Below are 23,657 nucleotides of genomic sequence, written 5' to 3' on the forward strand. Positions count from 1 at the left end.
ATTTTTTAGATCAATTTATTTAAATTACTTAAAATGGTCATTGACCTTATCCCCCCCCCCCAAATTCGCTACACGTCGTCGTCGTCTTCTTCTTCTTCTCCTTCTCCTTCTGCTTCTTCTTCTTCTCCTTCTTTTTCTTTTTCTTCTTCTTCTTCTTCTTCTTCTTCTTCTTCTTCTTCTTCTTCTTCTTCTTCTTCTTCTTCTTCTTCTTCTTCTTCTTCTTCTTCTTCTTCTTCTTCTTCTTCTTCTTCTTCTTCTTCTTCTTCTTCTTCTTCTTCTTCTTCTTCTTCTTCTTCTTCTTCTTCTTCTCCTCCTCCTCCTCCTCCTCTTCCTACTTCTCCTTCTTCGTCTTCTTATTCTTATTCTCCTTCTCCTCTTCCTCTTCCTCCTCCTCCTCCTCCTTCTTCCTTCTCCTCCTCCTTCTCCCTCTCCTTCTCCTTCTCCGCCTCCTCCTCATTATGCACCCCCTCCTCCTCATCCTCCTCTTTCTTCTCCTCCCCCTCCTTCTCTTTCTCCTTCTCCTTCTTTTCTTTCTCCTTCTCCTTCTCCTTCTCCTCCTTCTTTAAAATTTGACGTACTGCAAATGTGAATCATTTTGAATAAATTATATATCAAAAGACTTAAAACATCGAGATGATTCCATATATAAATTTCGATACTGTTTAGAGGATATTTTGAGTTGGTCGGAATTGAATAGTCAGTGTATACTTCATGTATAGTTAATGTATATTTCATGTATAGTTAAACTATATCAAGTTTTTTTGCGTGTATCATATAATCAATGTATAACTCATTTATATATAAGTTATAATCAGTTTTTTGAGTGTATCATAGTGTATAATTAATGCATGTTTTCTATGACATTTTACTATTTTTATGTAAATAAAACATGACTATATTTGTTGTAAATTAATTATTTTATTGTATATATTTGAAACTATCCCTTAATAAAATGGGTCATCGGTCCAACTCCAATTAAAAAGAGGAAAAACCACCTAATTAGACAAAAATGCATACTATATCTACTAATCTAACATATACTTTCATATAATTACCTATTACTCCCTTCGTCCCAATTTATGTGACACTTTTCGGATTTCGAGATTCAAACAAGTCTATTTTGACCGTAAATTTTTCATACATCTTTCAAATATTTTGAATTGTCAATTATTGTGACTTATAATACTTTTTTACGTAGTTTATAAATATATAAGTTTCATTTCAAATAATTTGAAAATTCCATGCGTAAATTGCTAGTCAAACTTAAACTACTTGACTCTCCAAAAACGAAAAGTGTCACATAATTTGAAACATAAGGGGTACTATTTAATAATTTTGTATCATATTTAGTGTGAGATACATCACTCCTTAAAATAAGCTTAAAATAGAACTCTAAATTATCTATCCACTTAATTCTCTCCATAATTTATACCTTCACTCCAAATCAGTCTACTATCTATCCTAAAATTTTCTTCCTACATTTCTTCCCAATGGCTATAGCTTCTATTTCATCTACGGAAATATTTAAATCAATTTATTAATACTTAGAGAAATCTAAATCTATTTATTTTCTCATTCAAGCATTGTTCCTTCTTTGTGTTCATCTACTTTGAGGTGAAATTTATCAAATACATAGAATAAACTACATTAGATACATAAAAAACAATCCAAATACATCTAATCATTAAATACGTATCAAATACATAAAAGAAACTATATCAAATAACTATTCAGATACATAAAATAAACAGAATATATACAACTAATCATTAAGTACATACCATATACATAGAAGAACAATTCAAATATATAGAATGAACAGATTAAGTACATCTTATCATTGAGTGTATATATATATATATATATATATATTTATTAGATACATATAAAAACTATATAAGATACATAAAAGAACAGTTCAAAGATACCCAAAAATTCACATTCCAGAAGAAAAAGTATAAAATTCACCGATGCTCGAAAAAATAGGAAGAACTGTGATTTTTTGATTTTTTGTTGTGCTACAGAAAATACTCCAAAATTGTTATACGCGTGATTTCCTCCTTCATTTATGTCTTTCAGTTACATTACTTATTTATGTATTACTTAATTGTATGTAAATCGTTAACATGTATTCGAGACACATGTATCTGAACACACCAAATACATGTATATGAGGCGTAAATTATGGTAGAATTAATAATATTCCAAACTCCCAAAAAAAAATAGCTCGCTCCTAAACTAATAAAATTTGTGTTGTTTGCCCTTAATAAAATGGGCCACCAACCCAATTTCAATTAAAAAATAAATCAAAACATGTAAACATTGTCCAATAAATTAAATCAAACCATTTAAACCAACAAATTTTAATTAAATTTGTTAATTAAAAACACAAAGAGGACTTACTTTTCTAAGAGAAGATTTTAAGTTACATATGCTAATCATTATAAATATCCTATATGATAACGAGTGATATAAATACCTTATGGTAAACCCTAATAGAGACAACACCACATTCTTGAGTGTCCATATGTGAATTCTCATGAATACACATTTCTTCACGCTTGCGGATTATGTTATGATTCTACCGCTGATGATTACAAAGTTATATTGGTCTAAAAACATTGTTGTAGTCGTCTCTCATAATTTTCACGCACTTCATTAACTGTTAGACCACATCTTTGTCAGGACACTCATACTTAGGTATCAAAGTGTTAGTCATAGCTAAATCAAAATAAGGCATAAATTAACCCTTAGTTTCACAGGTGATGATGAGATATACAGGTGGAGAAGCTAAAACTAACCCAAAATTGCTGCAGCCACTGAAAGTTGAATTACTCATCCCTTAAAAAATTTCAAAAACTAATACAATTTTTATACACCAACTTTGGACTCTTCCAGAACAGACTGATGAGTTCATCTAAGCGCGGTTGAAGGTTCTGGGGAGAGATTGGTTGTGCCAAAATTACGATGCTTACCATCAGCAACGTTTGTTAGCTGAAAACCATAATTAGGAAGTTGATTTATAAGAAGAGTTTCCAATTGGCAGGCGATGCTCTTGCCAGAGACTAGGAAATATAGGAATGATGCGTTTTCCATTCCCTCCTTCAAGCGATGAGCACGGACTCTGCCCTCAAGATCATCAGTCTGTACATATATATAATAAGAAAGAAGAACGTTAAGATATAATATGTCAAAGGAAGTAATAGCTCAAACTAACCGAAATGAAGACTGGTGTTTGCACTGATGTGCCCATAGACTTCATTTGTATAACAACAATAATGTCTGTCTATTGGCCATTTATCTCAAAATAACTTTGAACATAATTACCTCCACAACTTTTAAAAAAACATTTCGGAAAAAGAAACTGAAAATAGAAAACTAAATTCAGTTATTCTCCAGACGCTCAAGTAGCAAAACAACTTTTTACAATTAAATCACATAAAAAAATTGATTAGACAAAGTAAGCACTTTAAGACTCAAACTGGAAAAAGGAAAAGATGTACCTGTCCAACATACAACTTTTTGTCAGGTCTTAGCATTGTATAGACACTTGAAGCACCAATTGTTGATGGAGCCGGCTGTTCCCTGGCAGCAATAAGAACACAATTCACCATTGCCATTTCTGACGGATTTTTCATTTTATACAGCTCAATTAACTTCTTCTCACAGATAAGACAGATAGCATCTTCAAGTTTCTTGCTTGAAATTCCCATTCGATGCATTAACTTTGTGCTAGAATCCAAAGCTATTAGTCTTGTACCATTTAATTGGTCAGAGCTTTTATCTGTGCTATTGAGGTCAATATCTGAACAAAGAGGTCTTATTTGGTCTTTCTTCATTGGTATCTGATTCCCGTAAGCTGAATTATACAATTCTTCTGCTCTTTGGATTAATATTTCTGGAATTCCTTCTCTCTGAGCTGTTTCAAATGCAAGACTCTCTTTACAGACCCCATCAATGAGTTTCCAAGTTGGTATTGGTTGACCATCAACATACTCAGCTCCCATTGCTTTATACACGGTCTTCTTGATTTTCAGGGGTAAATCAAAAATTCCATGCAAGTGGGTTGATACAATTCCCAAACAGCCAATTGCGTCCAGGGTTTCTATGACACTTCCAGCAATACATGTCCCTTTTGCTGTTTCTGTTCCTCGACATATTTCATCTATAAGTACAAGACTGCTTGAAGTGGCACCAGTAATCAGAGACCGAATTTCAGACATTTCAATCTGAGGCATGTTAGACAATTAAGAGTCATAATGTTGCCTTCAAAATGCCATGAGACTCTACTATGTCAGCAAGGAAAAGTGAAAAATGATGAATAGAAACACCAACACCTAGAGTCAAGATTATTATACACAAACGAATGAAATAGCTTCACTCTCAGAAAAAACATATGATAGAAGTGGAACTTACATCATTATCACCTACAAATTAATCCAAGAGAACGATGCAAAGGAAGAAGACTCCAAAATAATAACCAATAAGATAACCAGAAGAGAGATTGGCTTTTTACCATAATAACCACAGTAGAACTGCTATGTACTAAAGATTCTTTTGTCAAGACAGGCACAACGTTCTTGTTAAACATCCATTATACTCTATCCACTTTTTGGGATGGAGAGGATAAGAAGATCAGTTGTGCCAAATGTCTAATGAAAACCACTCATGGAATTGTGTATCCCTCCTGACTATGGATTGCAATCAAATACAAGTAGTCTTAACAAGCAAAAATCATCTACAACAAGCAAATGCAAACAAAAAGTAAAATGCTTATCTGCAACAATCGCAGCAAGCATCATGATACAGCATCCATGTCTTGTTTTATTTGCAGATAAATTACTAGGTTTCTAGCAAACAGGACAAGAAGAAAACCATATATGCTACAAATCAAGAATATAAAACATATTACCTGAAATGAACTTTTTCCATCAGCAGGACTATCATATGATTTCATATGCAGCATAATTGAGTCAAAATGAGGAATGACAGCCGATTCAGCTGGAACCATGAACCCACACATTCCTAGCAATGCAGCTGCACACAACGATCGCAGCAAGCTTGATTTGCCCCCACCATTTGGACCTGTTAAAAGAAACATGGACTGCATATCTACTGTATTCTGTACACCAGTCCCCCGTGCTGCATCAAACCAATAAGGAGATAGACCAATTATCTTCATTCCCTCAGTTCCATTAAGTGCCTCTGTGTCCTGCATTTTAATGGCATGTAATTGGATCACATGAATAACAGATAAAAATATGAAGATTTTCCTCATTAAATGAGATCAGGATAAGATTTGTAATCCATGTCATATTTTTCTCCATAAGAAACCAGCCAAGGATTAGATGGGAGGGCCTGACGGAGGCCAAAGCTCAGGAGATTGGAGAGAAGTTGGTGGCTAAGGGGAGTAGTGGTTACACAGATAATATTTTTTTGAGAAAGATAATGTCGTATTCCTCAGCATTAAGGATATGCTAGAGACCTCCAAAAATTGGTTTCCAACAAGAGAAAAAACAAAAAGGCTAATAGATTACAAAGTGCCTATAAAATCCAAAATTTGAGCAGCTTCTTCTATCCCTTCCTCTTTACACCAAAAATAAAAAGTAGTCAAGCAGTTTCATTTGACTTTCTCTATTGAATTAGCCTTGTTATCATAGCATCTGCTATTTCTTTCTTTCCAAATAGACCACCAAATGCATGATGGTATTACTCCACCACTTTTTCTAAGATTTTCTCCACCCTCTGCTCATCCAAAAACTAAGTAGATCTATTGTATGCTCAGGCATGATCAATTATATATGTGTTAGTCCCAAAAAAGGGTTCCACAATTGTGTTGTCACTCTGCAATGGAGGAACAAGTGGTTGTTGGTTTCCTCAGTCTCATTACATAGAGAGCACCAAGAGGCAATATAGAAACCCCTCCTTTTCAATTTCTCATGTGTGGAGCATGCTCTTCTGGAAACCAACCAAGAGAAACACTTTATCTTGATTGGCACCTTGTTCCTCCAAATCTGTTTCCAGGGACCAAGCTTACCACCTGTATGCTCTTTCACCTCCTTAATATATAGCTTGTTAACAGAAAGGCTTCCATCTCTAGTGTGTTTCCATATGATAGAATCTTTTTCTGTCGATAACCCATTAAACCTGTTCAGAACATGTACTTGCTCAGTCACTCTCCCAATCTCCCCGTCATTTAAATGCCTTCTAAACACAATATTCCATCCATGTTCTCCAAGCTGACACCCCATAAGGGTTATTCACAGAGTTGGAGACCCAATTTCCATTCAACCCCTACTTGTTGACTATCACCTCCCTCCACAGTGCTTCTTCCTCAGTGTTGAACCTCCATAGCCATTTTGACAAGAGGCATCTATTCTGCAACCCCAAGTTTCTGATTCCAAGTCCATCAAATTGTTTATGTAACTGTGCAGTCTGCCATTTGACTAAATGCAAACCCTTCCCTTCTTTTCTTCCTTTCCAAAAGAAATCTCTTCTTAGTTTGTCAAGTCTTTCTTCCACTTTGGCAGGCATAGGGAATAAAGGCATAACGTAAGTTGGAACAGAGTCCAACACAGAGTTTATTAAAGTGACTCTCCTGCCCAAAGAGATATACTGAGCTTTCCAATTGGACAATTTCTTCACTGTTATGCCACTCCAAATTTCTAGCTCCTTATGTTTGTGCCCCAATGGCATGCCCAAGTAAGTAGTGGGAAGTTGTTCTACTTTACACCCCAATATCCTTGCCAGGCTCTGAAGTTGAGGGACTACTTTAATTGGAAAGATGATGCTTTTCCTCCAATTAATTGATAAACCAGAGACTGCTTCAAAAACCACCAAAGTCATTCTTTTAAAGGCAACCTGTTCAGCCTTGCTTTCACATAAAATAATTGTGTCATCTGCTTTGTTGACCTTGAAGCCTTTTAACCAATTGCTTTGGACAACTACTCTCATCATACTATTATAGCCCTCCATGGCTAGGATGAAAAGGAAAGGAGAGAGTAGGTCTCCCTGCCTTAGACCCCTTTCTGATGGGAAAAAACTTCTCCATTCACTAAAATGGAGAATCTAACAATTTTTATGCAATAGTCGATCCACTTCAGCCATTTCTCCCCGAAAACAATGTGTTTTCGAATCCTGATCATGAAGCCCAAATTGACATGATCATAAGCCTTCTTTATGTCCAGCTTGCACATATTTCTTGGATCATCTCCCTTGACTCTGGTGTCCACACACTCAGTTGCTATAAGTGCTGCATCAATAATTTGCCTACCTTTTATGAAGGCCATTTTGTGTTTATTCACAAGCTTACTGATCACTCTCCTAAATCTTTCTACTAGTATCCTTTTTTTTTTTATTATAGATAATGTTGTATTCTTCAGCATTAAGGATATGTTGGAGACCTCCAAAAATTGGTTTCCAACAAGAGAAAAACAAAAAGGCTAATAGATTACAAAGTGCCTATAAAATCCAAAATTTGTGCAGCTTCTTCTATCCCTTCCTCTTTACACCAAAAATAAAAAGTAGTCAAGCAGTTCCATTTGACTTTCTCTATTGAATTAGCTTTGTTATCATAGCATCTGCTATTTCTTTCTTTCCAAATAGACCACCAAATGCATGATGGTATTATACTCCACCACTTTTTCTTAGATTTTCTCCCCACTCTGCTGATCTAGCAACTAAGTAGATCTGTTGTATGCTCAGGCATAATCCATTTTGTATGTGTTAGTCCCAAAAAAAGGTTCCACAATTGTGTTGTCACTTTGCAATGGAGGAACAAATGGTTGTTGGTTTCCTCAGTCTCATTACAGAGACAGCACCAAGAGGCAATATATAAACCCCTCCTTTTCAATTTCTCATGAGTGGAGCATGCTCTTCTGGCAACCAACCAGGAGAAACACTTTACCTTGGTTGGCACCTTGTTCCTCCAAATCTGCTTCCAGAGGTGAAGCTTACCACCTGGATGCTCCTTCCCCTCCTTAATATATAGCTTGTTAACAGAAAGGCTTCCATCTCTAGAGTGTTTCCATATGATAGAATCTTTTTCTGCTGATAACCCATTGAAACCATTGAGAACATGTAATAGCTCAGCCACTCTCCCAATCTCCCAGTCATTTAAATGCCTTCTAAACACAATATTCCATCCATGAATAGACCATACCTCTGCCACTGTTTCTTTCGGATTGGTACACAAGGAGAATAGGTCAGGAAATAAGACCATCAGTGCCTCATTTCCATTCCAATTCTCTTTCCAGAATAGGATTTTCATCCCATTTCCCACCTTGTAGACTATGTTTCTACTTAGATCAGGCCACAAATTTCTTATTGTTCTCCAAGCTGACACCCCATAAGTGCTATTCACAGAGTTGGAGACCCAATTTCCATTCAACCCGTACTTGTTGACTATCACCTCCCTCCACAGTGCTTCTTCCTCAGTGTTGAACCTCCATAGACATTTTGACAGGAGACATCTATTCTGCAACCCCAAGTTTCTGATTCCAAGTCCACCAGATTGTTTGTTTATGTAACTGTGCAGTTTGCCATTTGACTAAATGCAAACCCTTCCCTTCTTTATTCCCTTTCCACAAGAAATCTCTTCTCAGTTTGTCAAGTCTTTTTTTCCACTTTGGCAGGCATAGGGAATAAAGACATAACATAAGTTGGAAGAGAGTCCAACACAGAGTTTATCTCCCAAAGAGATATACTGAGCTTTCCAATTGGCCAATTTTTTCTCTGCCTTTTCAATTATGCCGTCCCAAATTTCTAGCTCCTTATGATTGTGCCCCAATGGCATGCCCAAGTAAGTAGTGGGAAGATGTTCTACGTTACACCCCAATATCCTTGCTAGGCTCTGAAGTTGAGGGACTTCTTTAATCGTAAAGATGTTGATTTTCCTCCAATTTACTGATAAACCTGAGACTGCTTCAAAAACCACCTAAGTCATTCTTATAAAGGCAACTTGTTCAGCCTTGGCTTCACAAAAAATAATTGTGTCATCTGCATAAAGCAGTATGCAGATGACAAATCTGCATTTCCCTTCCTGAAGAGTTGCGGACCTTGAAGCCTTTTAACGAATTGTTTTGGGTAGCTACTTTCATCATACTATTATAGCCCTCCATGGCTAGGATGAAAAGGAAAGGAGAGAGTGGGTCTCCCTGCCTTAGACCCCTTTCTGATGGGAAAAAACCAATAGGTTCTCCATTCACTAAAATGGAGAACCTAACAGTTTTTATGCGATAATCGATCCACTTGCTTATAGGTCTGAAATCTCTCAGTTCCATAACTCCCACCTTCTTGGGGATCAATGCCACATAGGTTGCATTTAGGCCCTTCTCAAACACTTGGTGGTCATGGAATTGCCTCAAGGTGCTCAGTATGTCTTCCTTAAGCATTTCCTCGAAGTTTTGATAAAAACTCATCGGAAAGCCATTCGGGCATGGGGTCTTGTTACTGGAACACAACTTGAGTGTCTCAACGACTTCATCTTCCTCAAATTGTCTTTGTAGCCACCCTTTTTCCTTAACACTGATGCTTTAACTCCCTTGGAGATTAAAATGTGGCCTCCATTGTTTTGATTCCTTGTAAAATTTCTGATAAAAGCTTACAACTTGTTGCTTGATCACCTCTGGTTCGGAAACAGTCACACCTTCCAATTCTAACTTCTCGATTGTATTGAATCTTCTGTGTGATGTAGCCATTCTGTGGAAGTATTTGGTATTTTTATCCCCTCACTTGAGCCATTGTACCCTGAACCTTTGTCTCCACGCTATTTCCTCATTCTGGGAAATTTCTGCAAACTCATTGAATAACTGAGCTTTGTGTAAACTCTCCTCCTCATTAAGTGTTCTCAGCTCCTGGATTGTTTCAAGGCTAGCAATCTAGTTTAGCACATCCTCCTTTCTATGTTTCCAGTTGCCTCTATTCTCCGGCTCCCATTCCTTTAATTTCCCTTTAAGATGCTTTAGTTTTGTTTTCAGCCTATAGGAAGTTGTTCCATTTACAGTGAAGGATGCCCACCATTCTTTTACTTTTTCTCTAAACCCTTCCACCCTCATCCACCATTGCTCAAACTTAAAATAAGTCTTTTTGAGATTTAGTTTTCCATAATTTAGAACTATTGGACTATGATCAGAGCCTACTCTCGGGAGCACACTTTGTCTAATTTACGGGAACAATTCTTCCCAATGATTAGAGTAGAGGAATCTGTCAATTCTGAAGGTTGTTGTGTGGTTCTCACCCCTTCTCCAAGTATAAGATCCTCCAAATAAAGGAGGATCAAATAACTCCATCTCGTTGATCCAGTCAATGAACTCCGTTATTTCTCCAGACAGGTAATGGCTGCCAGTTCTTTCGTTTGGAAATCTTGTAACATTGAAGTTGCCACACACCACCCATGGTCCATAAAGGAGTTTCTAATTAATGTCACCCCACCCCACCCCCCACAGTTGCCTTCTTATTATTGGTTGCAGTCAGCATAAACTGTACTTAAAAACCAAGTGAGATTATGTACTACACCTTCTAGTTTACATGTAAGCATCTGACCAGCAATCCCTATTAGCTCCCCCTTCCAATACCTTTTGTCCCACATCACTACAATCTCTCCACTTCTACCCACTGCTTCTAAGTGGAACTTGCCCATCCAACTATTATACCACACCTCTTTGAATAAAGCATTGTCAACTCCCCTCAGCTTTGTCTCTACAAAGACATAGACGTCAGCCCCCTATTGATTAGTTAAACTCCTAATAAGACTCCTTCTGCTCCCCCCCATTCAGCCCCCTTACATTCCAAGAAATAATATTGATCTTCATTTAAGTCTAAGAGGTGTTGTTCTCCCTCTACCTCTAGGTTCCCCGTCTTTTAAAGTTCATGTGAAATTCTAAGTTTCTTAGATCCTTGGGGACACTATGCTGGTTGTTGTCCCTCTTGGTAGCCTCTTTTTTTTTTTTTATCTAAGTAGCCTCTCTTTTGGTCTATCTTCATGAGTAATTCAAAGGCTATTTTATCATATCCCTCGAAAGCTGCTCCAAACCTCTTGCTGAATTCAAGAACGTTAGACTGCACCCATATTGTTGCTCTATCTTTCATTTCCTTTTCTGAGAGAGGTTCTTCCATATGTAAGGGCATAGGCTCTTCAAAAATTATCATGTGTCCCTTGGACTTCTCCCCCCGATCACCTTCATCATTTTTATTCGAACCATAATCCTTCTTCTTAGAAGAATTTGAGCAGACTTTGTCTCTTACCTCAGTATGTTGCATGTTGTGGGCTACAACAATTAACTGCATAAGGGAAGAAACTAGAGAGGTTTTAGGGGTATCGCAGGTGGGCACAAAGGGGTTTATAGAGGAATGGAGAGGTCCAATGAAAAGTGTTAGCCAAGAAGGCTACCACTTTGTATAACTTACCCTTAAGCATTGATGACACAATCTTATCGCACATTCTCCTCCATTTTGCCCACCTCACTCCAATACTACGTTTGACATCATCATTAATCTCCCCATTTCCGTGGATTATGGACCCAAGGTACTTGAAGCTTCCTCTTTTGAGTGTGACTTGTGCATCAATCTTCATTTCCACCACCGACTCATGCGTTAAGTCACTGAACTTGCACTCGAGGTTCTTTGTTTGTCTTGCTTAATTTGAAATCTTTCGGTATTAGGATCTATCTCCAAACTTCCAGGCAATCATTAACTCAATCGCGAGTCTCATCTATTAGTACTATGTCATTTGCAAATAACACACCACAACATCTCCTTTTGAATCTCCGTGTCAATTCTTCCATCACTAAGGAAAATAGGGATAGGCTAAGGGTTGACCCTTGGTACAACCTCATCATGACGGAGAAGTGTCTGGAGTCACCTCCCACTATTCTAATCCGGGTCTTAGCTCCATCGTACATGTCCTTAATGGCCCAAATGTAGCCCACTAGTACCTTTACCCTCTAAACATCTAGAAGACCTCCCTAGGGACATTGTACACCTTTTCTAGGTTGATAAACATTATGTATAAGTCTCGCTTCTTGTCCATATACTACTCCAGCAATATCCTTCAAAGACGGATGACTTCTTTAGTCGACCATCCTAACATAGATTCGATTTGGTTTTCAGATATAAATACACGCCTACTCATCCTTATTTTCGACCACCATTCCCCAAACTTTCATAGTATGACGTGGTAGCTTGATACCCTAATATTTGTTGCAATGTTGAATACCACATTTGTTCTTGTACAATCACACCATTGTACTCAATCTCCATTCTTTTTGCATTTCAACTGTTCGGAAAATGACATTAAGCAACTCAGTCATCCACTTTATACTTGTCTACCCGTGTTCTTCCAAAACTCTATCGGTATCTCGACTGGCCTAGTTGCTCTTCCCCTTCTCATCTTACGAATAGCCCTCTTAACCTCTTCAACCTGTATACACCTACAATACCCAAAATCTCCACGACTCACGGAGTGCTCTAACTCCTCCAACATGATATCCATGTCCACTTCTTCATTCAAGAGCTAGTGGAAATATGTATGCCATCTCTGTCTAATGTGCCTCTTCTGGCGGAACTTAACCATCTTCGTCTTTGATGCACTTCACTTAATCGTGGTCACAAACCCTCTTCTCTCTCATCTTGGCAAGCCTATACAACTTTCCATCCCCACCCTTTCCCTCGAGCTCTCAATACAAGTGCTCAAAAGCTTCTGATTTAGCCATCATGACCGCTAGCTTTGTTTCCTTCTTTGTTGTCTTATACCTCTCTCTTTTCCTCTTATTCTCCTCGTCTAAGCTTTCCACTAACACTTGTGTGGACAAATTAGGAGAGACATGATTAGAAATGAAGTTAATATGGGGCAAGGTGGGAGTGGACTCCACAGCAGAAAAACTAAGGTAAGCAAAGCTGAGATGGTTCAAGCATGTGAAGAGAAGGTGTGTGGATGCGCCAATTAGGAGGTGTGAGAGGTTGGTTGTAATAGAAGTTGAGAGAGATAGAGGTAGGTCAAAAAAAATCGGAGGAAGGTGATTAGACGAGACATGACAACTTCAACTTACTAAGGATATGACATACATAGGAAGGTGTGAACGTCAAGGATTAGCGTAGAAAGTTAGTAGGTAGCAACTGTGCCTGTTAGGTGGGAGAGACGGGGGCTAGCCTCGTCTTCTCTTCTTTAATAGTAGTAGTATCTAGTAATCACGTAATTTCTTGTTCTTCAATGTGTTTTTTGCTATTTGTTGCTCCATTTCCTTCGTATCTTCATGTTTATTGTCACTTTTTCCTTCTTGCAACCCTTCTCCGAATAACCTCTCTTTTAAAGTCGAGGGTTTATCCGAAACAACTTCTCTACCCCATAAATATAGGGTAAGGTCTGCATACATTTTACCCTCCCAAGACCCCACTTTTGGGATTAATAGGAAAATATAGCAGGCACTAGTGCACCAGTCGCCACAACCAAATTCTGAAAATGTATTTGTGAAGTTTTTAAAGTCATCTGGTGGAGATGTGTGACGTGTTAAGTCTATACCAAGTTGTGGAGGTACTAATATTTAGAAAATGTCAAAGAAGCAAATATCCTGAAGATTACCTGACATTTGTTAAATTGCGTGATTGTTGGGAAAATCCAATTTCTTCTTCTCCCTTCACTGAAAAGAAACCAAGATTAAGATTATGAGCTCAAATCACGGGAAAGGTAAACAGGTGAGTGAAAAATCATGCAGAGCTCTGAGCACATTCATATACAATTCTTCAAAATGAAAAGGCTTCAGCTATTGGGCACTGATGAGAAAATTTTATGACATATCAATATAAAGAACCGACAGAATATAAACACCTAGAGAGAATTCAAGAAAGCCCCATCTATATCTTACATTCACTCCATATGCACTAATAAGTTTTTACAAATCTATGAAATAGATCCAGCTAGCACCACAGACTAGTACAACTTAGCTTTCATTAGTTCCTTGCTGCAGCCTGGAGCTAAATTCCACATGTAATTTAGAGAAAATCCAATGTGACTTAAAAGGTTTACTTTTTTATCTTCTTTACCCAAGTTGAGAAATAAATAGACCTTCAGCTTAACTCAACCCCAAAAAGCTAGCTCATGAAGATCGCCCAAAACCAACATAGGACTTTGACACCCACCTACGGACTGCACAAATAGGAGAGTGGATAACATAACACAATGGATCGACAATGAGAAACACAACAGCAAGGATTGATGGGTTCGTCTCTGCTACCATGAAGAAATAGACTTTGGGTCTAACTCAACCCAAAATGCTTGCTCATGAGGGGAGGATTGTCAAGACCATATAAGGAACCCTAACTCATTCTCTCAACCAATGTGGGACTTAACACAAGTAATAAGTTTTATATATCAACTAAACAGGCACTAACCTTACTCTTATTTATGCAACATCGTTCTCTACAAAGTCATGTGGTCCTCAAAACACAATGGTATTTCATGTGTAACCAAAAAATACAGCAACAGTTTAGCATCTGGAACAAAATCTCTCTAAAAGACATGACAGTACTCAGTTACATCCCTTTCGAATTTTGTGCACCAATGTGTTAGGATAGACAATGACCTATCCTTCTCCTCCCACTTCCCCTGATTCTTCACTAGCACATCAGCTTAACAGAATTCAGAACAACAAGGTACAAGCTCATTCTGTCCATATTATGCAATAGATGAAATAGCTTTGATGTTTCAAAATTCTGTTATGGCTTATAGTAGTCACTACGATTCTTTGTGTAGAGAAGTAAGGATTAAGTTGTTCATCAGTGCAATGTCATATTTTTGAAAAGGAACCTTCCAGATTATATAGATTCATGATCCAGTTGCAAATACACATGCAAGGAATGGAAACAGATTAATTGTAAAAAGATGAGTACACTCTTAGGCAATTTGAGTCAACAAACCATAAATTGCAGAAGTGCCACCCACCCTCCAAAGGCGGGAAAAAAAGAAGCAACCCCTTAAGGAAGGTAAGAAACTGTTTTTTCAGATAAGCAGTAGGTTTCTGTCACTAACCTCACATGAGAAAATAATGACTTTGCTATCACATTCAAGACAGATGCAAAGATAAGGATATTGATCTTAGATAGTAATTCTGAAGAAAGTCCCCTTAGCAATTCCAAGACCCTTGACTTTGCCTTAGCACTTGCCTCGTGATACCTGCGAAAGAGATCCAAACATTTTTTTACCAAAGAAAGAATTTCCTTGTAAGAATTACAAATTGGCCTCAATGTAAGCAAAGAACCTAGCTATTGCATCTTCCACCCTCATTGTAGTGAACCATTCTTCTCCAACCTTCTTCCCCTTTGAATCTAGAGCAGGTTTGAGATGCTTAATTTGTTCTTCTCCAGCGGTTCCAGCCCAAACAGTTGGTACAAATCGCTTTCCCTTAAACCATACAGCTCCATGCTCTCGAGCATACAAAATCTCCCCTTTAGTTCCTCCAAGTGGGGCCATCGTGGCACTTATTCTTGAAATAATAGGCAGGAAATCTTCTGTTATCTAGAAACAGAATGGAAGACCACTTAAATATTTGGGAGATTGGTTGTTAAGTTCATTAATTTCAGATTTTTGTGTCTCTTTCTTCTTTATTTTTTTCTTTTTCGATTTGGCTGCCAGTCTTGGAACTGACTTGCATGGTTGCTTCTATAAAGTACAGGTCGAACTTCTATAGTTCAAGATCTATTTGCCTGGAGCAATTATAACTACTTCTCCAAAAAAAAAATATTTTTATAGATCATTTGTTTCAGACTCAGAATTTCAATCTGGTTAGTCAACCAGCCAAAGCATTATACATGACTATTTAGAAAAAGCAATGTATATTTTAGCTATCAAGAAGAGTACTAAAGCACCAGATGCACAACTTGTAAATCATTAGCATTATTATTAGGGATGATAGGATAGGAATTATTATTTGGGATGATAAGAGACTCACAGCTAAAGATAAAGCATCTGCAGCCTTTTCTACTTCTGCATATGCTTCCTCCAAATGGATCCTCTTGACACGGCCTTTCCACAACAACTCCATATCTTCAAAGAAATCATTTGGGATGATAGGATAGGAACTAACCTTTTGATCCCTTTCACCATGTACGGATATTATTTCACTGATTCTACAAGAAATCTTTCCACATTCATTTACCTGAAGTAACAAGGGGTTAAATTTAATCAGATCTACAATCAAAGCACCTTTTGCAAGAATTGGCGAAAACAAATCTAAGTCAAATTAGTCAATACATGAGCAGATACGAAGAGCACCTGGTGCATGGACCAAACTAAAAAAGGCAAAAACTAAAATCAGTATAAACCCTACAAGAGAGAAAAAATTACAGAAAAAACAAGAGGCATATGCATGTGTCTTACCACCAGGAAGCTAAATTATGATCAACAAAGTTTATAATTCTAATATACTGAACAATTATTACACACCTCTAATTGTAGGTATAAAAAGTAGCCATGCTTTTACAATGTAAGAAGAAATTTAAAAACTTATACAGGAATCATTCAATTAACAAGATACATTCTTGCTAGACGGTTAGAGTAGCTCCACACTGTCATCTTTGATCTCCAAGCCCATACAATGCAAAAGCATTTTCAAGAAAAGGAAAAAGGAAAAAAAAAGATTTAAAAAAGAAAAAAGCTGAATGATTCCTGTCCACCTATCCTTAACTGGACTGCACGAGATAATTGCTCTTTATGCACCACTCAATATTAAACTGCACAGGAAGTCTTTGTAATTGGAAGTGGAATAAAAACCCCAACATCACTTACTAGTGTATCAAAATCAACTTTCAACCCAGTTGCCACCCAAGTAGGATCCATCAGTAACTCTACAATAGCACGAAGTTCTGAATTTCTATACAACTGCAGTATCTCTTCGACCATGCTCTTTATTTTGCAGAACTCTACATGATTTGCCTCCCTCAACTCAAGCAGCTTGACCAGCTGTAAATAGATAACAAAAAGCGCAACAGTAATGCTTACAAACTGAAGCACAGAAAGCTAAGAATTGTTTGAGAAGGGAAAGCAGCATGAGGAAGAGAATTGTTCTTTTATATAACTGAAGTTTTCCTACCTAGCACAAGGTTTGAAACTCAAAACACATGACATAATACCAGAACCAATGATCTATAGAATGAATAGTAGACAGAAGTACCAATGCTGCTAATCTGATGACAAGTTCAGAATAGTAGACAGAATTGATGGACTTAATATATCTCCCAAAAGTCGTGATTTATAGAAGAAATTCATAGCAATCATCTGTTTTATGATGTCTTCTTCTCTTTTTTTATTGAAGTAAGGTGTTATCATTAAAAAGGCATAAGATGCATAAGGTGCAAAAAATACAAGAGTGATGACTGTTAGCTCTGCTAGTACAGAAAAATCTATGCTAGGATCAAAGAGTTAACAGTAATTACAAAAGAGTGATGACTGTTTTATGTCATTACAAGAGAGTGATGTTTCCTAGTCCAGAGATAAAAATTCGACAAGACAAATCAATCTTATCTGAATCACAAAGATGAACATACGACAGGAACCATGTGATGAGTTCAGACAAAATAATGTCGGTACACAAAAGGCCTCCGAAACTCCTACATTAAGCTCTAACTAGCTACCAATTCATTCACTTTTGAACTGGGAAAAGAGAGAATTAACCAGTCATTAAAATCTAAGCCTCAGAGTTTATAGGCATCAGCAATAAAATGTAGGCACTTATTTCAGCCAAGAAATAATACTAAAATAACATAACCCAACTTTACTAGTTAAGAAGAAGAAAATTGTTACAGCATATGAACAGAATAGATAAATTTTGCAGTGAGAATAAATTGAATAATGAAATGCAACCTTTGCAGATGAAATACAAGTAAAATCAGGAATTGAACATGTGACGCTCATCATAAGTCTGCATGCCTCTGCGAAAGCAAATGAAACATATTAGTAAAGAAAAATTCATTGTGTTTGTTATAAGCACTGAAGATAAGAAATAAGGAAGACATATTAGCCATATATGACACTTCAAGAAATTGTTTGGCACAAAAAAATCACTCCCCCACCCCCTCCTCATCGTGGCAAAAGAAAACAGTAGCAACTACACCAATCCCATACTAACTGAGTCAGCTCTGTGAATCTTTCAACTCAGCTCAATGTGAAGAATTTCATTCCAATACTTAACAGCTTTGTCTTTTGTAGATAAGGATTTATCTGTTACTAGAGATTCTCTACACTTTCTCCTAACAAAGCTCTTGACACACTAAAAAGATGGCAAACAAGACCTAAAGTAAGTTTGCCAACGCGACATATCCCTAATGAACTAGTTGGGCATTGCCCAAATTAGGACAAATTAGTCATTTTCTCAACATCTCGTTTTATCTCAAAGTTCACCAACCCCTTGTGCTTTAGGAGACCTCTAACTCAAATCAAATCTCAAAGCTTACAACTTGATCTTAACTTCACTAGCAAACTGTGACAGTGTGGAGCTTCTTATTGACATCAACTTTTATTTCCAAGCTAGTAGCAAAAGATATTTGTAAGTTAATAGAGAATAGAGAAAAAAACATCACCACATGTTTGCTTCAAATATAAATAACTAAATACGAGAACAATTTCAGTAAAATATGATATTCAATAACTTTTGTGCACATTAGGACAAACTTGTGTTCATTAAATTTCGTGCACTCCATAAGGCCCTAATTAGCATAAATGATTGGATCCTTTTGGGGAGAACCATGTTTTTATGTAGGTTCTCCACTTTCAGTAAACCACTTGGCCCACTTGTACACAGTGACTTTCCACCTATAAAGGAAGTAATTCTTTATAACAGAAATGATTTTTCACAATCCCGAAACTTTACTAGATCTGAAGTTTGTTACAATTGTGCTATTTGCACAGGAAATCTGAAATAAAGAGAGAGAGAGAAAGACAGAGAGACAGAGAGAAAGAGAAGAGATAGGGAGGCAAAAAATACTATAATTATTATGGATTCAACTCATGATAAGAATGACAAACAACATAAAGTTAATTACAACTCTCTTTGCAGAGAATATATTTTTGAGATTTTTTTTTTTTGAGAATTTCTTTTTAGAGAATGTACTTGGAAAACCCCATAATCGAGGTCCATCTATGCAAGAGAAAAGAAGAACATTATTCTTTGAGTGAGTAAAGTAGGAACTATTGATCAAATGCCTAAATCATTTGAAGTGTTGCAATCATCTAGACCTAAACAATGTGTGAGAGAAAGGGTAGAGTTGGGGGTGTAGAAAGACCAGTTCAAACTACCTAAACTCAGAGCTTCCTGGTAGTTTGAAAAAGAGACGAGATGAGATGAAATGAAGGGGCGGTCTGAAGGCCATAGGTTAGAGGTGGAACAGAAGGCAGTGGTCATAGTCATTGCTTGGATTGTAATATTTGCATAGTGTAAAGATATGGCACCTGGGCCTAACTCAAAAAGCTAGCTCATGAGGGGAGGTTTGTCCAAGTCCATATAAGGAAACCAATTTCCCATCCCTCTACTTATGTGGGACTTCTTAACACATAGGTTGTGGCAGTGACCGGAAAGGGATGAAACAGATAAAAGCAGATAGAGAGAAGGGATAGGGAGCATGAAGGAGGCGTTAACAGAGAACAATAAGGAGAATATCTATGCAATGTCCATGAACCAGTTTTTGTTTGAACAAAATAACAAAAATATTTTAAAAAAGAAATATCTTATTAACCATATATATGTTAATAGAAATCTTAATAGGTGATATCGACTCACCGAAGCCAAGTATGTAAGCTCGATTTAATGCTCAGAAGTTAAATGAGCTGAACAGAAAGAAAGCACTTACTTGAGACAACCCAGCTTAAGCAGCAATCAAGCTGCCTTAGCTTGGATGCAACACAAAATGTGATGCCTCATAATTGGCTATCAATAGTCAGGAGGATGTGATTTATCGATTAAATCGTGGTGCAGAATTCTGTCAAGCAGACCACTGCCGGTAATGCAGTCAAGCGATCTCAGCTGATTGCAGCCCTAGATGTGATAGAGCTCGTAACAGGCCCATTAATAACCAGAAAGACCGAAATTTATCAATTGAATCATGGAGCAGATCTCCATCAAGAAGAGAAGCATCGTGTTACCAAATTGAGTGCATTTGAAAGATTTAGACAGCCAGTAGAAATCTAATACAAAGATAAAAGGACGAAGACAAGTCAAAGAGCCTGCAATATTTCCCTACTAGCACTCATGTGGGTCCTGTTGAAGGAAAGAAATACAAAAGCTTTCCAGAGGAAAGAGAATAACAACACACACTTAAGGAACACTTTCACTCCTAGTTATCTTTTGGTACACACATGAGGTTTCAGTTCGTACAGAAGATTGGGCGTCGTTCATAGAAATTCATATTTTGATGTAAATCTCTACTTTTGGGTATACCTTTTTTTTCCTACCCCTCCCTTGGAGCTCCCACCTTTTTGCTCCGTTGGTGACTTGAACTCACAACCTTAGGGCTAGAAGTGAAGGGTGCTTACCATCCGAGCAACTCCCTCTTGTCTACTTTTGGGTATACCTTTTTTTTCCTACCCCTCCCTTGGAGCTCCCACCTTTTTGCTCCGTTGGTGACTTGAACTCACAACCTTAGGGCTAGAAGTGAAGGGTGCTTACCATCCGAGCAACTCCCTCTTGTCTACTTTTGGGTATACTACTTGTATACAGGAGATTGTCTCATTATTAATAAAATCATTTACCTTACTGAAAATAAAAGGAAGAAACCAAATAATGAAACTTCACTCACTATGATATGACAAAACAAGAAAGTTAAAGCTGTCAATATGATCTTAAAATTGATCAAATCTATGATGTAGTTAGTAAAATGATTGTCATCATGAACAAGTGAGGGATGCATGAACATCTACAATATATTTCTCACCTTGAATGTCTGAAGAAATCTCATAGGCTGGTGGATTTAAAAGAAGATCCCTAATATACCTGATAGAGATAATATCACGGACACAACAAATACCAGAACAACATCAAATGTAAAACTAAGAAAAAAAAATGATACAAGATAGACAAATAGATAAATGTTATAAAGAAATAAGTGAACTATCATGAAGATTATATAATCACTTCAAAGTAGCATTGAAACAAAATTCAGTATTCAGAAGGTCATAACTGCTGAAAGAAGAGGAAGTTATCCACCAGAAAACTTTTTTCTAAGAAAATACTAAATGGGAAATACAGCGAAAGGCCTGTGCGCATACTACCCTCCCCAGACAGCCAAACCCCACTTGTGGGATTTCACTAGGTATGTTGTTGTTGGGAAATACAGTGATATAATGAGGCCTCAGTGAAATTAGCCACGTGTCTTAAATTAAGCTACAAATTCAGAAGGAATACCCCATTTTCGTCTGTGCTTCTTAGGGGTTACAGCTCTTTTATAGCTTGGACAAAATCTACTTAACCGACACAGTGTTGATCTAATGACCACATGATTTGGGGGTGTAACAAATACAAGAACTAATTCTGTTCCTTTGAAGTATTTCCATAACCACATTACGAATAGAAAAAGTCTTTTGGAGCAATTCAAAATTTAAAATAAAGTACACTATCCCATACCAACATGTGCAGACTATATAATCGGCTTATGTCGAAGGAGTAAGCTACTAGTCAGGTGTTTAGCAAGTAACTTCAAAAGTTTGTCAATGGATAGGAGTGACTTGTCACTATTACCATGGATGGGAGCAAGGAGAAAGAGTTACAAGTGTGGGAACAGAGGCTATGCAAACTAGGCAAAGAGTTGTGTGGTATGACACAAAGCGATCTCCAGAATAAATCGGAGATCACATCCATGTAAAAACTTAATGATAACCATTACTTTATGGCAAATTAAACAAAAAAAAAAGATTCCACAGAAAAACAGAAAGGAATATTATTTCTTTTTCTTCTCTAACTAAAAAAAAACACCCAGACCACAGATTAATTCATTGAACCCCATGTATTCTTCTCCTCCTCAATCTTAATGGTCACCTCCCACTCTCTCACCCCCACCCCCACCCCCCGAAGTCTCCTGTTAAGCTAAATCATGAAAATAATAGAACCTGTAAATTTTCAGAGACTGAATTGCCTATACGTGTGGACCTCTATACAACATTAAGACAAGTTCCAGCTCGGATACACAAATATGAGTTCTTAAGGAGCTACAGGTTCTCAATATCTGGAAAACAAATACAGTCAATTGTATAATGCTGCTGTAAAGAACAGTGATCCCACATCTTTTGATAATTCTGTGGCTAAGACAAGGATTATTGAAATGGCAGCTAGGTGGAGCAAAAACTATAGCAGCACAGGTACAAAACAATTACTGCTGGTTTACGGGAGCTGGGGTTCTAGAAAGAAACAGAGAGAACTCCATGCAGTAAGGGGAGACAATTGTTTGCAGTAAAATAATGCTCACTTACAGGGCTGGTAGACCACTGCAATGTGGAGGAAGCAACACCTTTAACAAACATGGAATCCCTTCGGTTGGAATAGCACCTAAAGGTAACAAACCCCGGAAACAGATGTTTCAGCCTAGGGTGACACCACCACATAATGACAGAATGTAACAGAATTAAACACAGTATAATCATTACCAATTTGTGTGGCAGTTCCAAGGTGTAAAGGACGGGGCCTATTTTCTGAAACAACAGTGACATTTCTGAATGGAATGTCATCATCGAGACCATAAAGCTCTTTTACCTGAAATTTTCATTACTTTGCATGTAACTGAAGTAATGAGGGTCACAAGCAATGAAACGATGTGAAGCCAAACCTTGAATAAAAGCTCATCGATAGGATTGCCATCCAACCATTCCTGCTGTCTAGCATTACATTCTCCCCACAAAAGTCCACCTTCACCAAACTCTCCCCAACGCGATGTTCCTGTGAGGAGACCCTCCAGCTAAATGAAGGATTGAATAACATATACATATATAAATAGAGTAAATTCAGAACAGATGTGTTGCCTTCTAATCTAAAGTTACATGCAACAGCCTAAACATCATTGTAGACTCAAAAACAAAATATTAGATCAAACAAGCATACCAACCCCCAACCCCCCTCCTTCCCACTTTTTTTGGAACTGGATAGAAAAACAAATTGGTTGAGTCAATGGAAGACCTAAAAGTAACACAGAAGTTGAACATGTTCGGGAAGTGTCCACAACAAACTCTTCAAGGTTTTGTTCGACCAGTCATATCCTATGTGGTTTTCAACATTTAAGTGAAGGCTAATTCACATCTAAACTCGCCTTGCTTCCTTGATTAAATATGAAGAACCAAATTGTTAACAACTTAACAACCACCCGGAATGCCAAAATTACAGAAAGATGTTAAAGTAGTTTTATCCTATGGGAAAATTCTACAAAATTTCCTCTTCTTTTATCAGAAAAGAGATAAGGAGAATTCCCCATACTATAAAACTGCTTCTCATTGGAGTGAATTTCCCCTGAAACCATTCTCCAATGCAAGAAACATACATGAAATGACAAATGGAGATTTTCATGCTTTCAACTTATCCATGGTGCAAGGTAATGAGCTAATGTGGTCTTCATGCAAGTTATCTCTTATCAAACTCTCCATTTTACCTATTTCTCTAGCTCATACCCCTTCTTCCCCCCCCCCCCCCCGCCCC

General features: G+C 37.3%; 1 protein-coding gene across 4 annotated transcripts in view; it reads right to left on the minus strand.

The window, feature by feature from the left end:
* Positions 1-2,568: 2,568 nt before the first annotated feature.
* The window catches only part of LOC102580676 (DNA mismatch repair protein MSH1, mitochondrial), a 39,924-nt gene continuing 18,835 nt past the window's right edge, over positions 2,569-23,657 (minus strand). For all 4 annotated transcript variants that reach the window (XM_015305328.1, XM_006340821.2, XM_015305335.1 and 1 more), the window contains 13 exons: positions 22,798-22,907; positions 22,619-22,724; positions 22,445-22,520; positions 20,914-20,972; positions 17,852-17,919; positions 16,778-16,951; positions 15,942-16,148; positions 15,252-15,508; positions 15,023-15,166; positions 13,577-13,634; positions 4,913-5,212; positions 3,504-4,229; positions 2,569-3,144 (listed from right to left, as the gene is read on the minus strand). In XM_015305328.1, coding sequence (XP_015160814.1) covers positions 2,914-3,144; positions 3,504-4,229; positions 4,913-5,212; positions 13,577-13,634; positions 15,023-15,166; positions 15,252-15,508; positions 15,942-16,148; positions 16,778-16,951; positions 17,852-17,919; positions 20,914-20,972; positions 22,445-22,520; positions 22,619-22,724; positions 22,798-22,907 — 2,516 coding nt within the window. In that variant the 3' untranslated portion in view covers positions 2,569-2,913. The remainder of the gene's footprint in view (positions 3,145-3,503; positions 4,230-4,912; positions 5,213-13,576; positions 13,635-15,022; positions 15,167-15,251; positions 15,509-15,941; positions 16,149-16,777; positions 16,952-17,851; positions 17,920-20,913; positions 20,973-22,444; positions 22,521-22,618; positions 22,725-22,797; positions 22,908-23,657) is intronic.

This window comes from Solanum tuberosum, unplaced genomic scaffold, assembly GCF_000226075.1.
Source record: "Solanum tuberosum cultivar DM 1-3 516 R44 unplaced genomic scaffold, SolTub_3.0 scf00020, whole genome shotgun sequence".
NCBI lineage: Eukaryota > Viridiplantae > Streptophyta > Magnoliopsida > Solanales > Solanaceae > Solanum > Solanum tuberosum.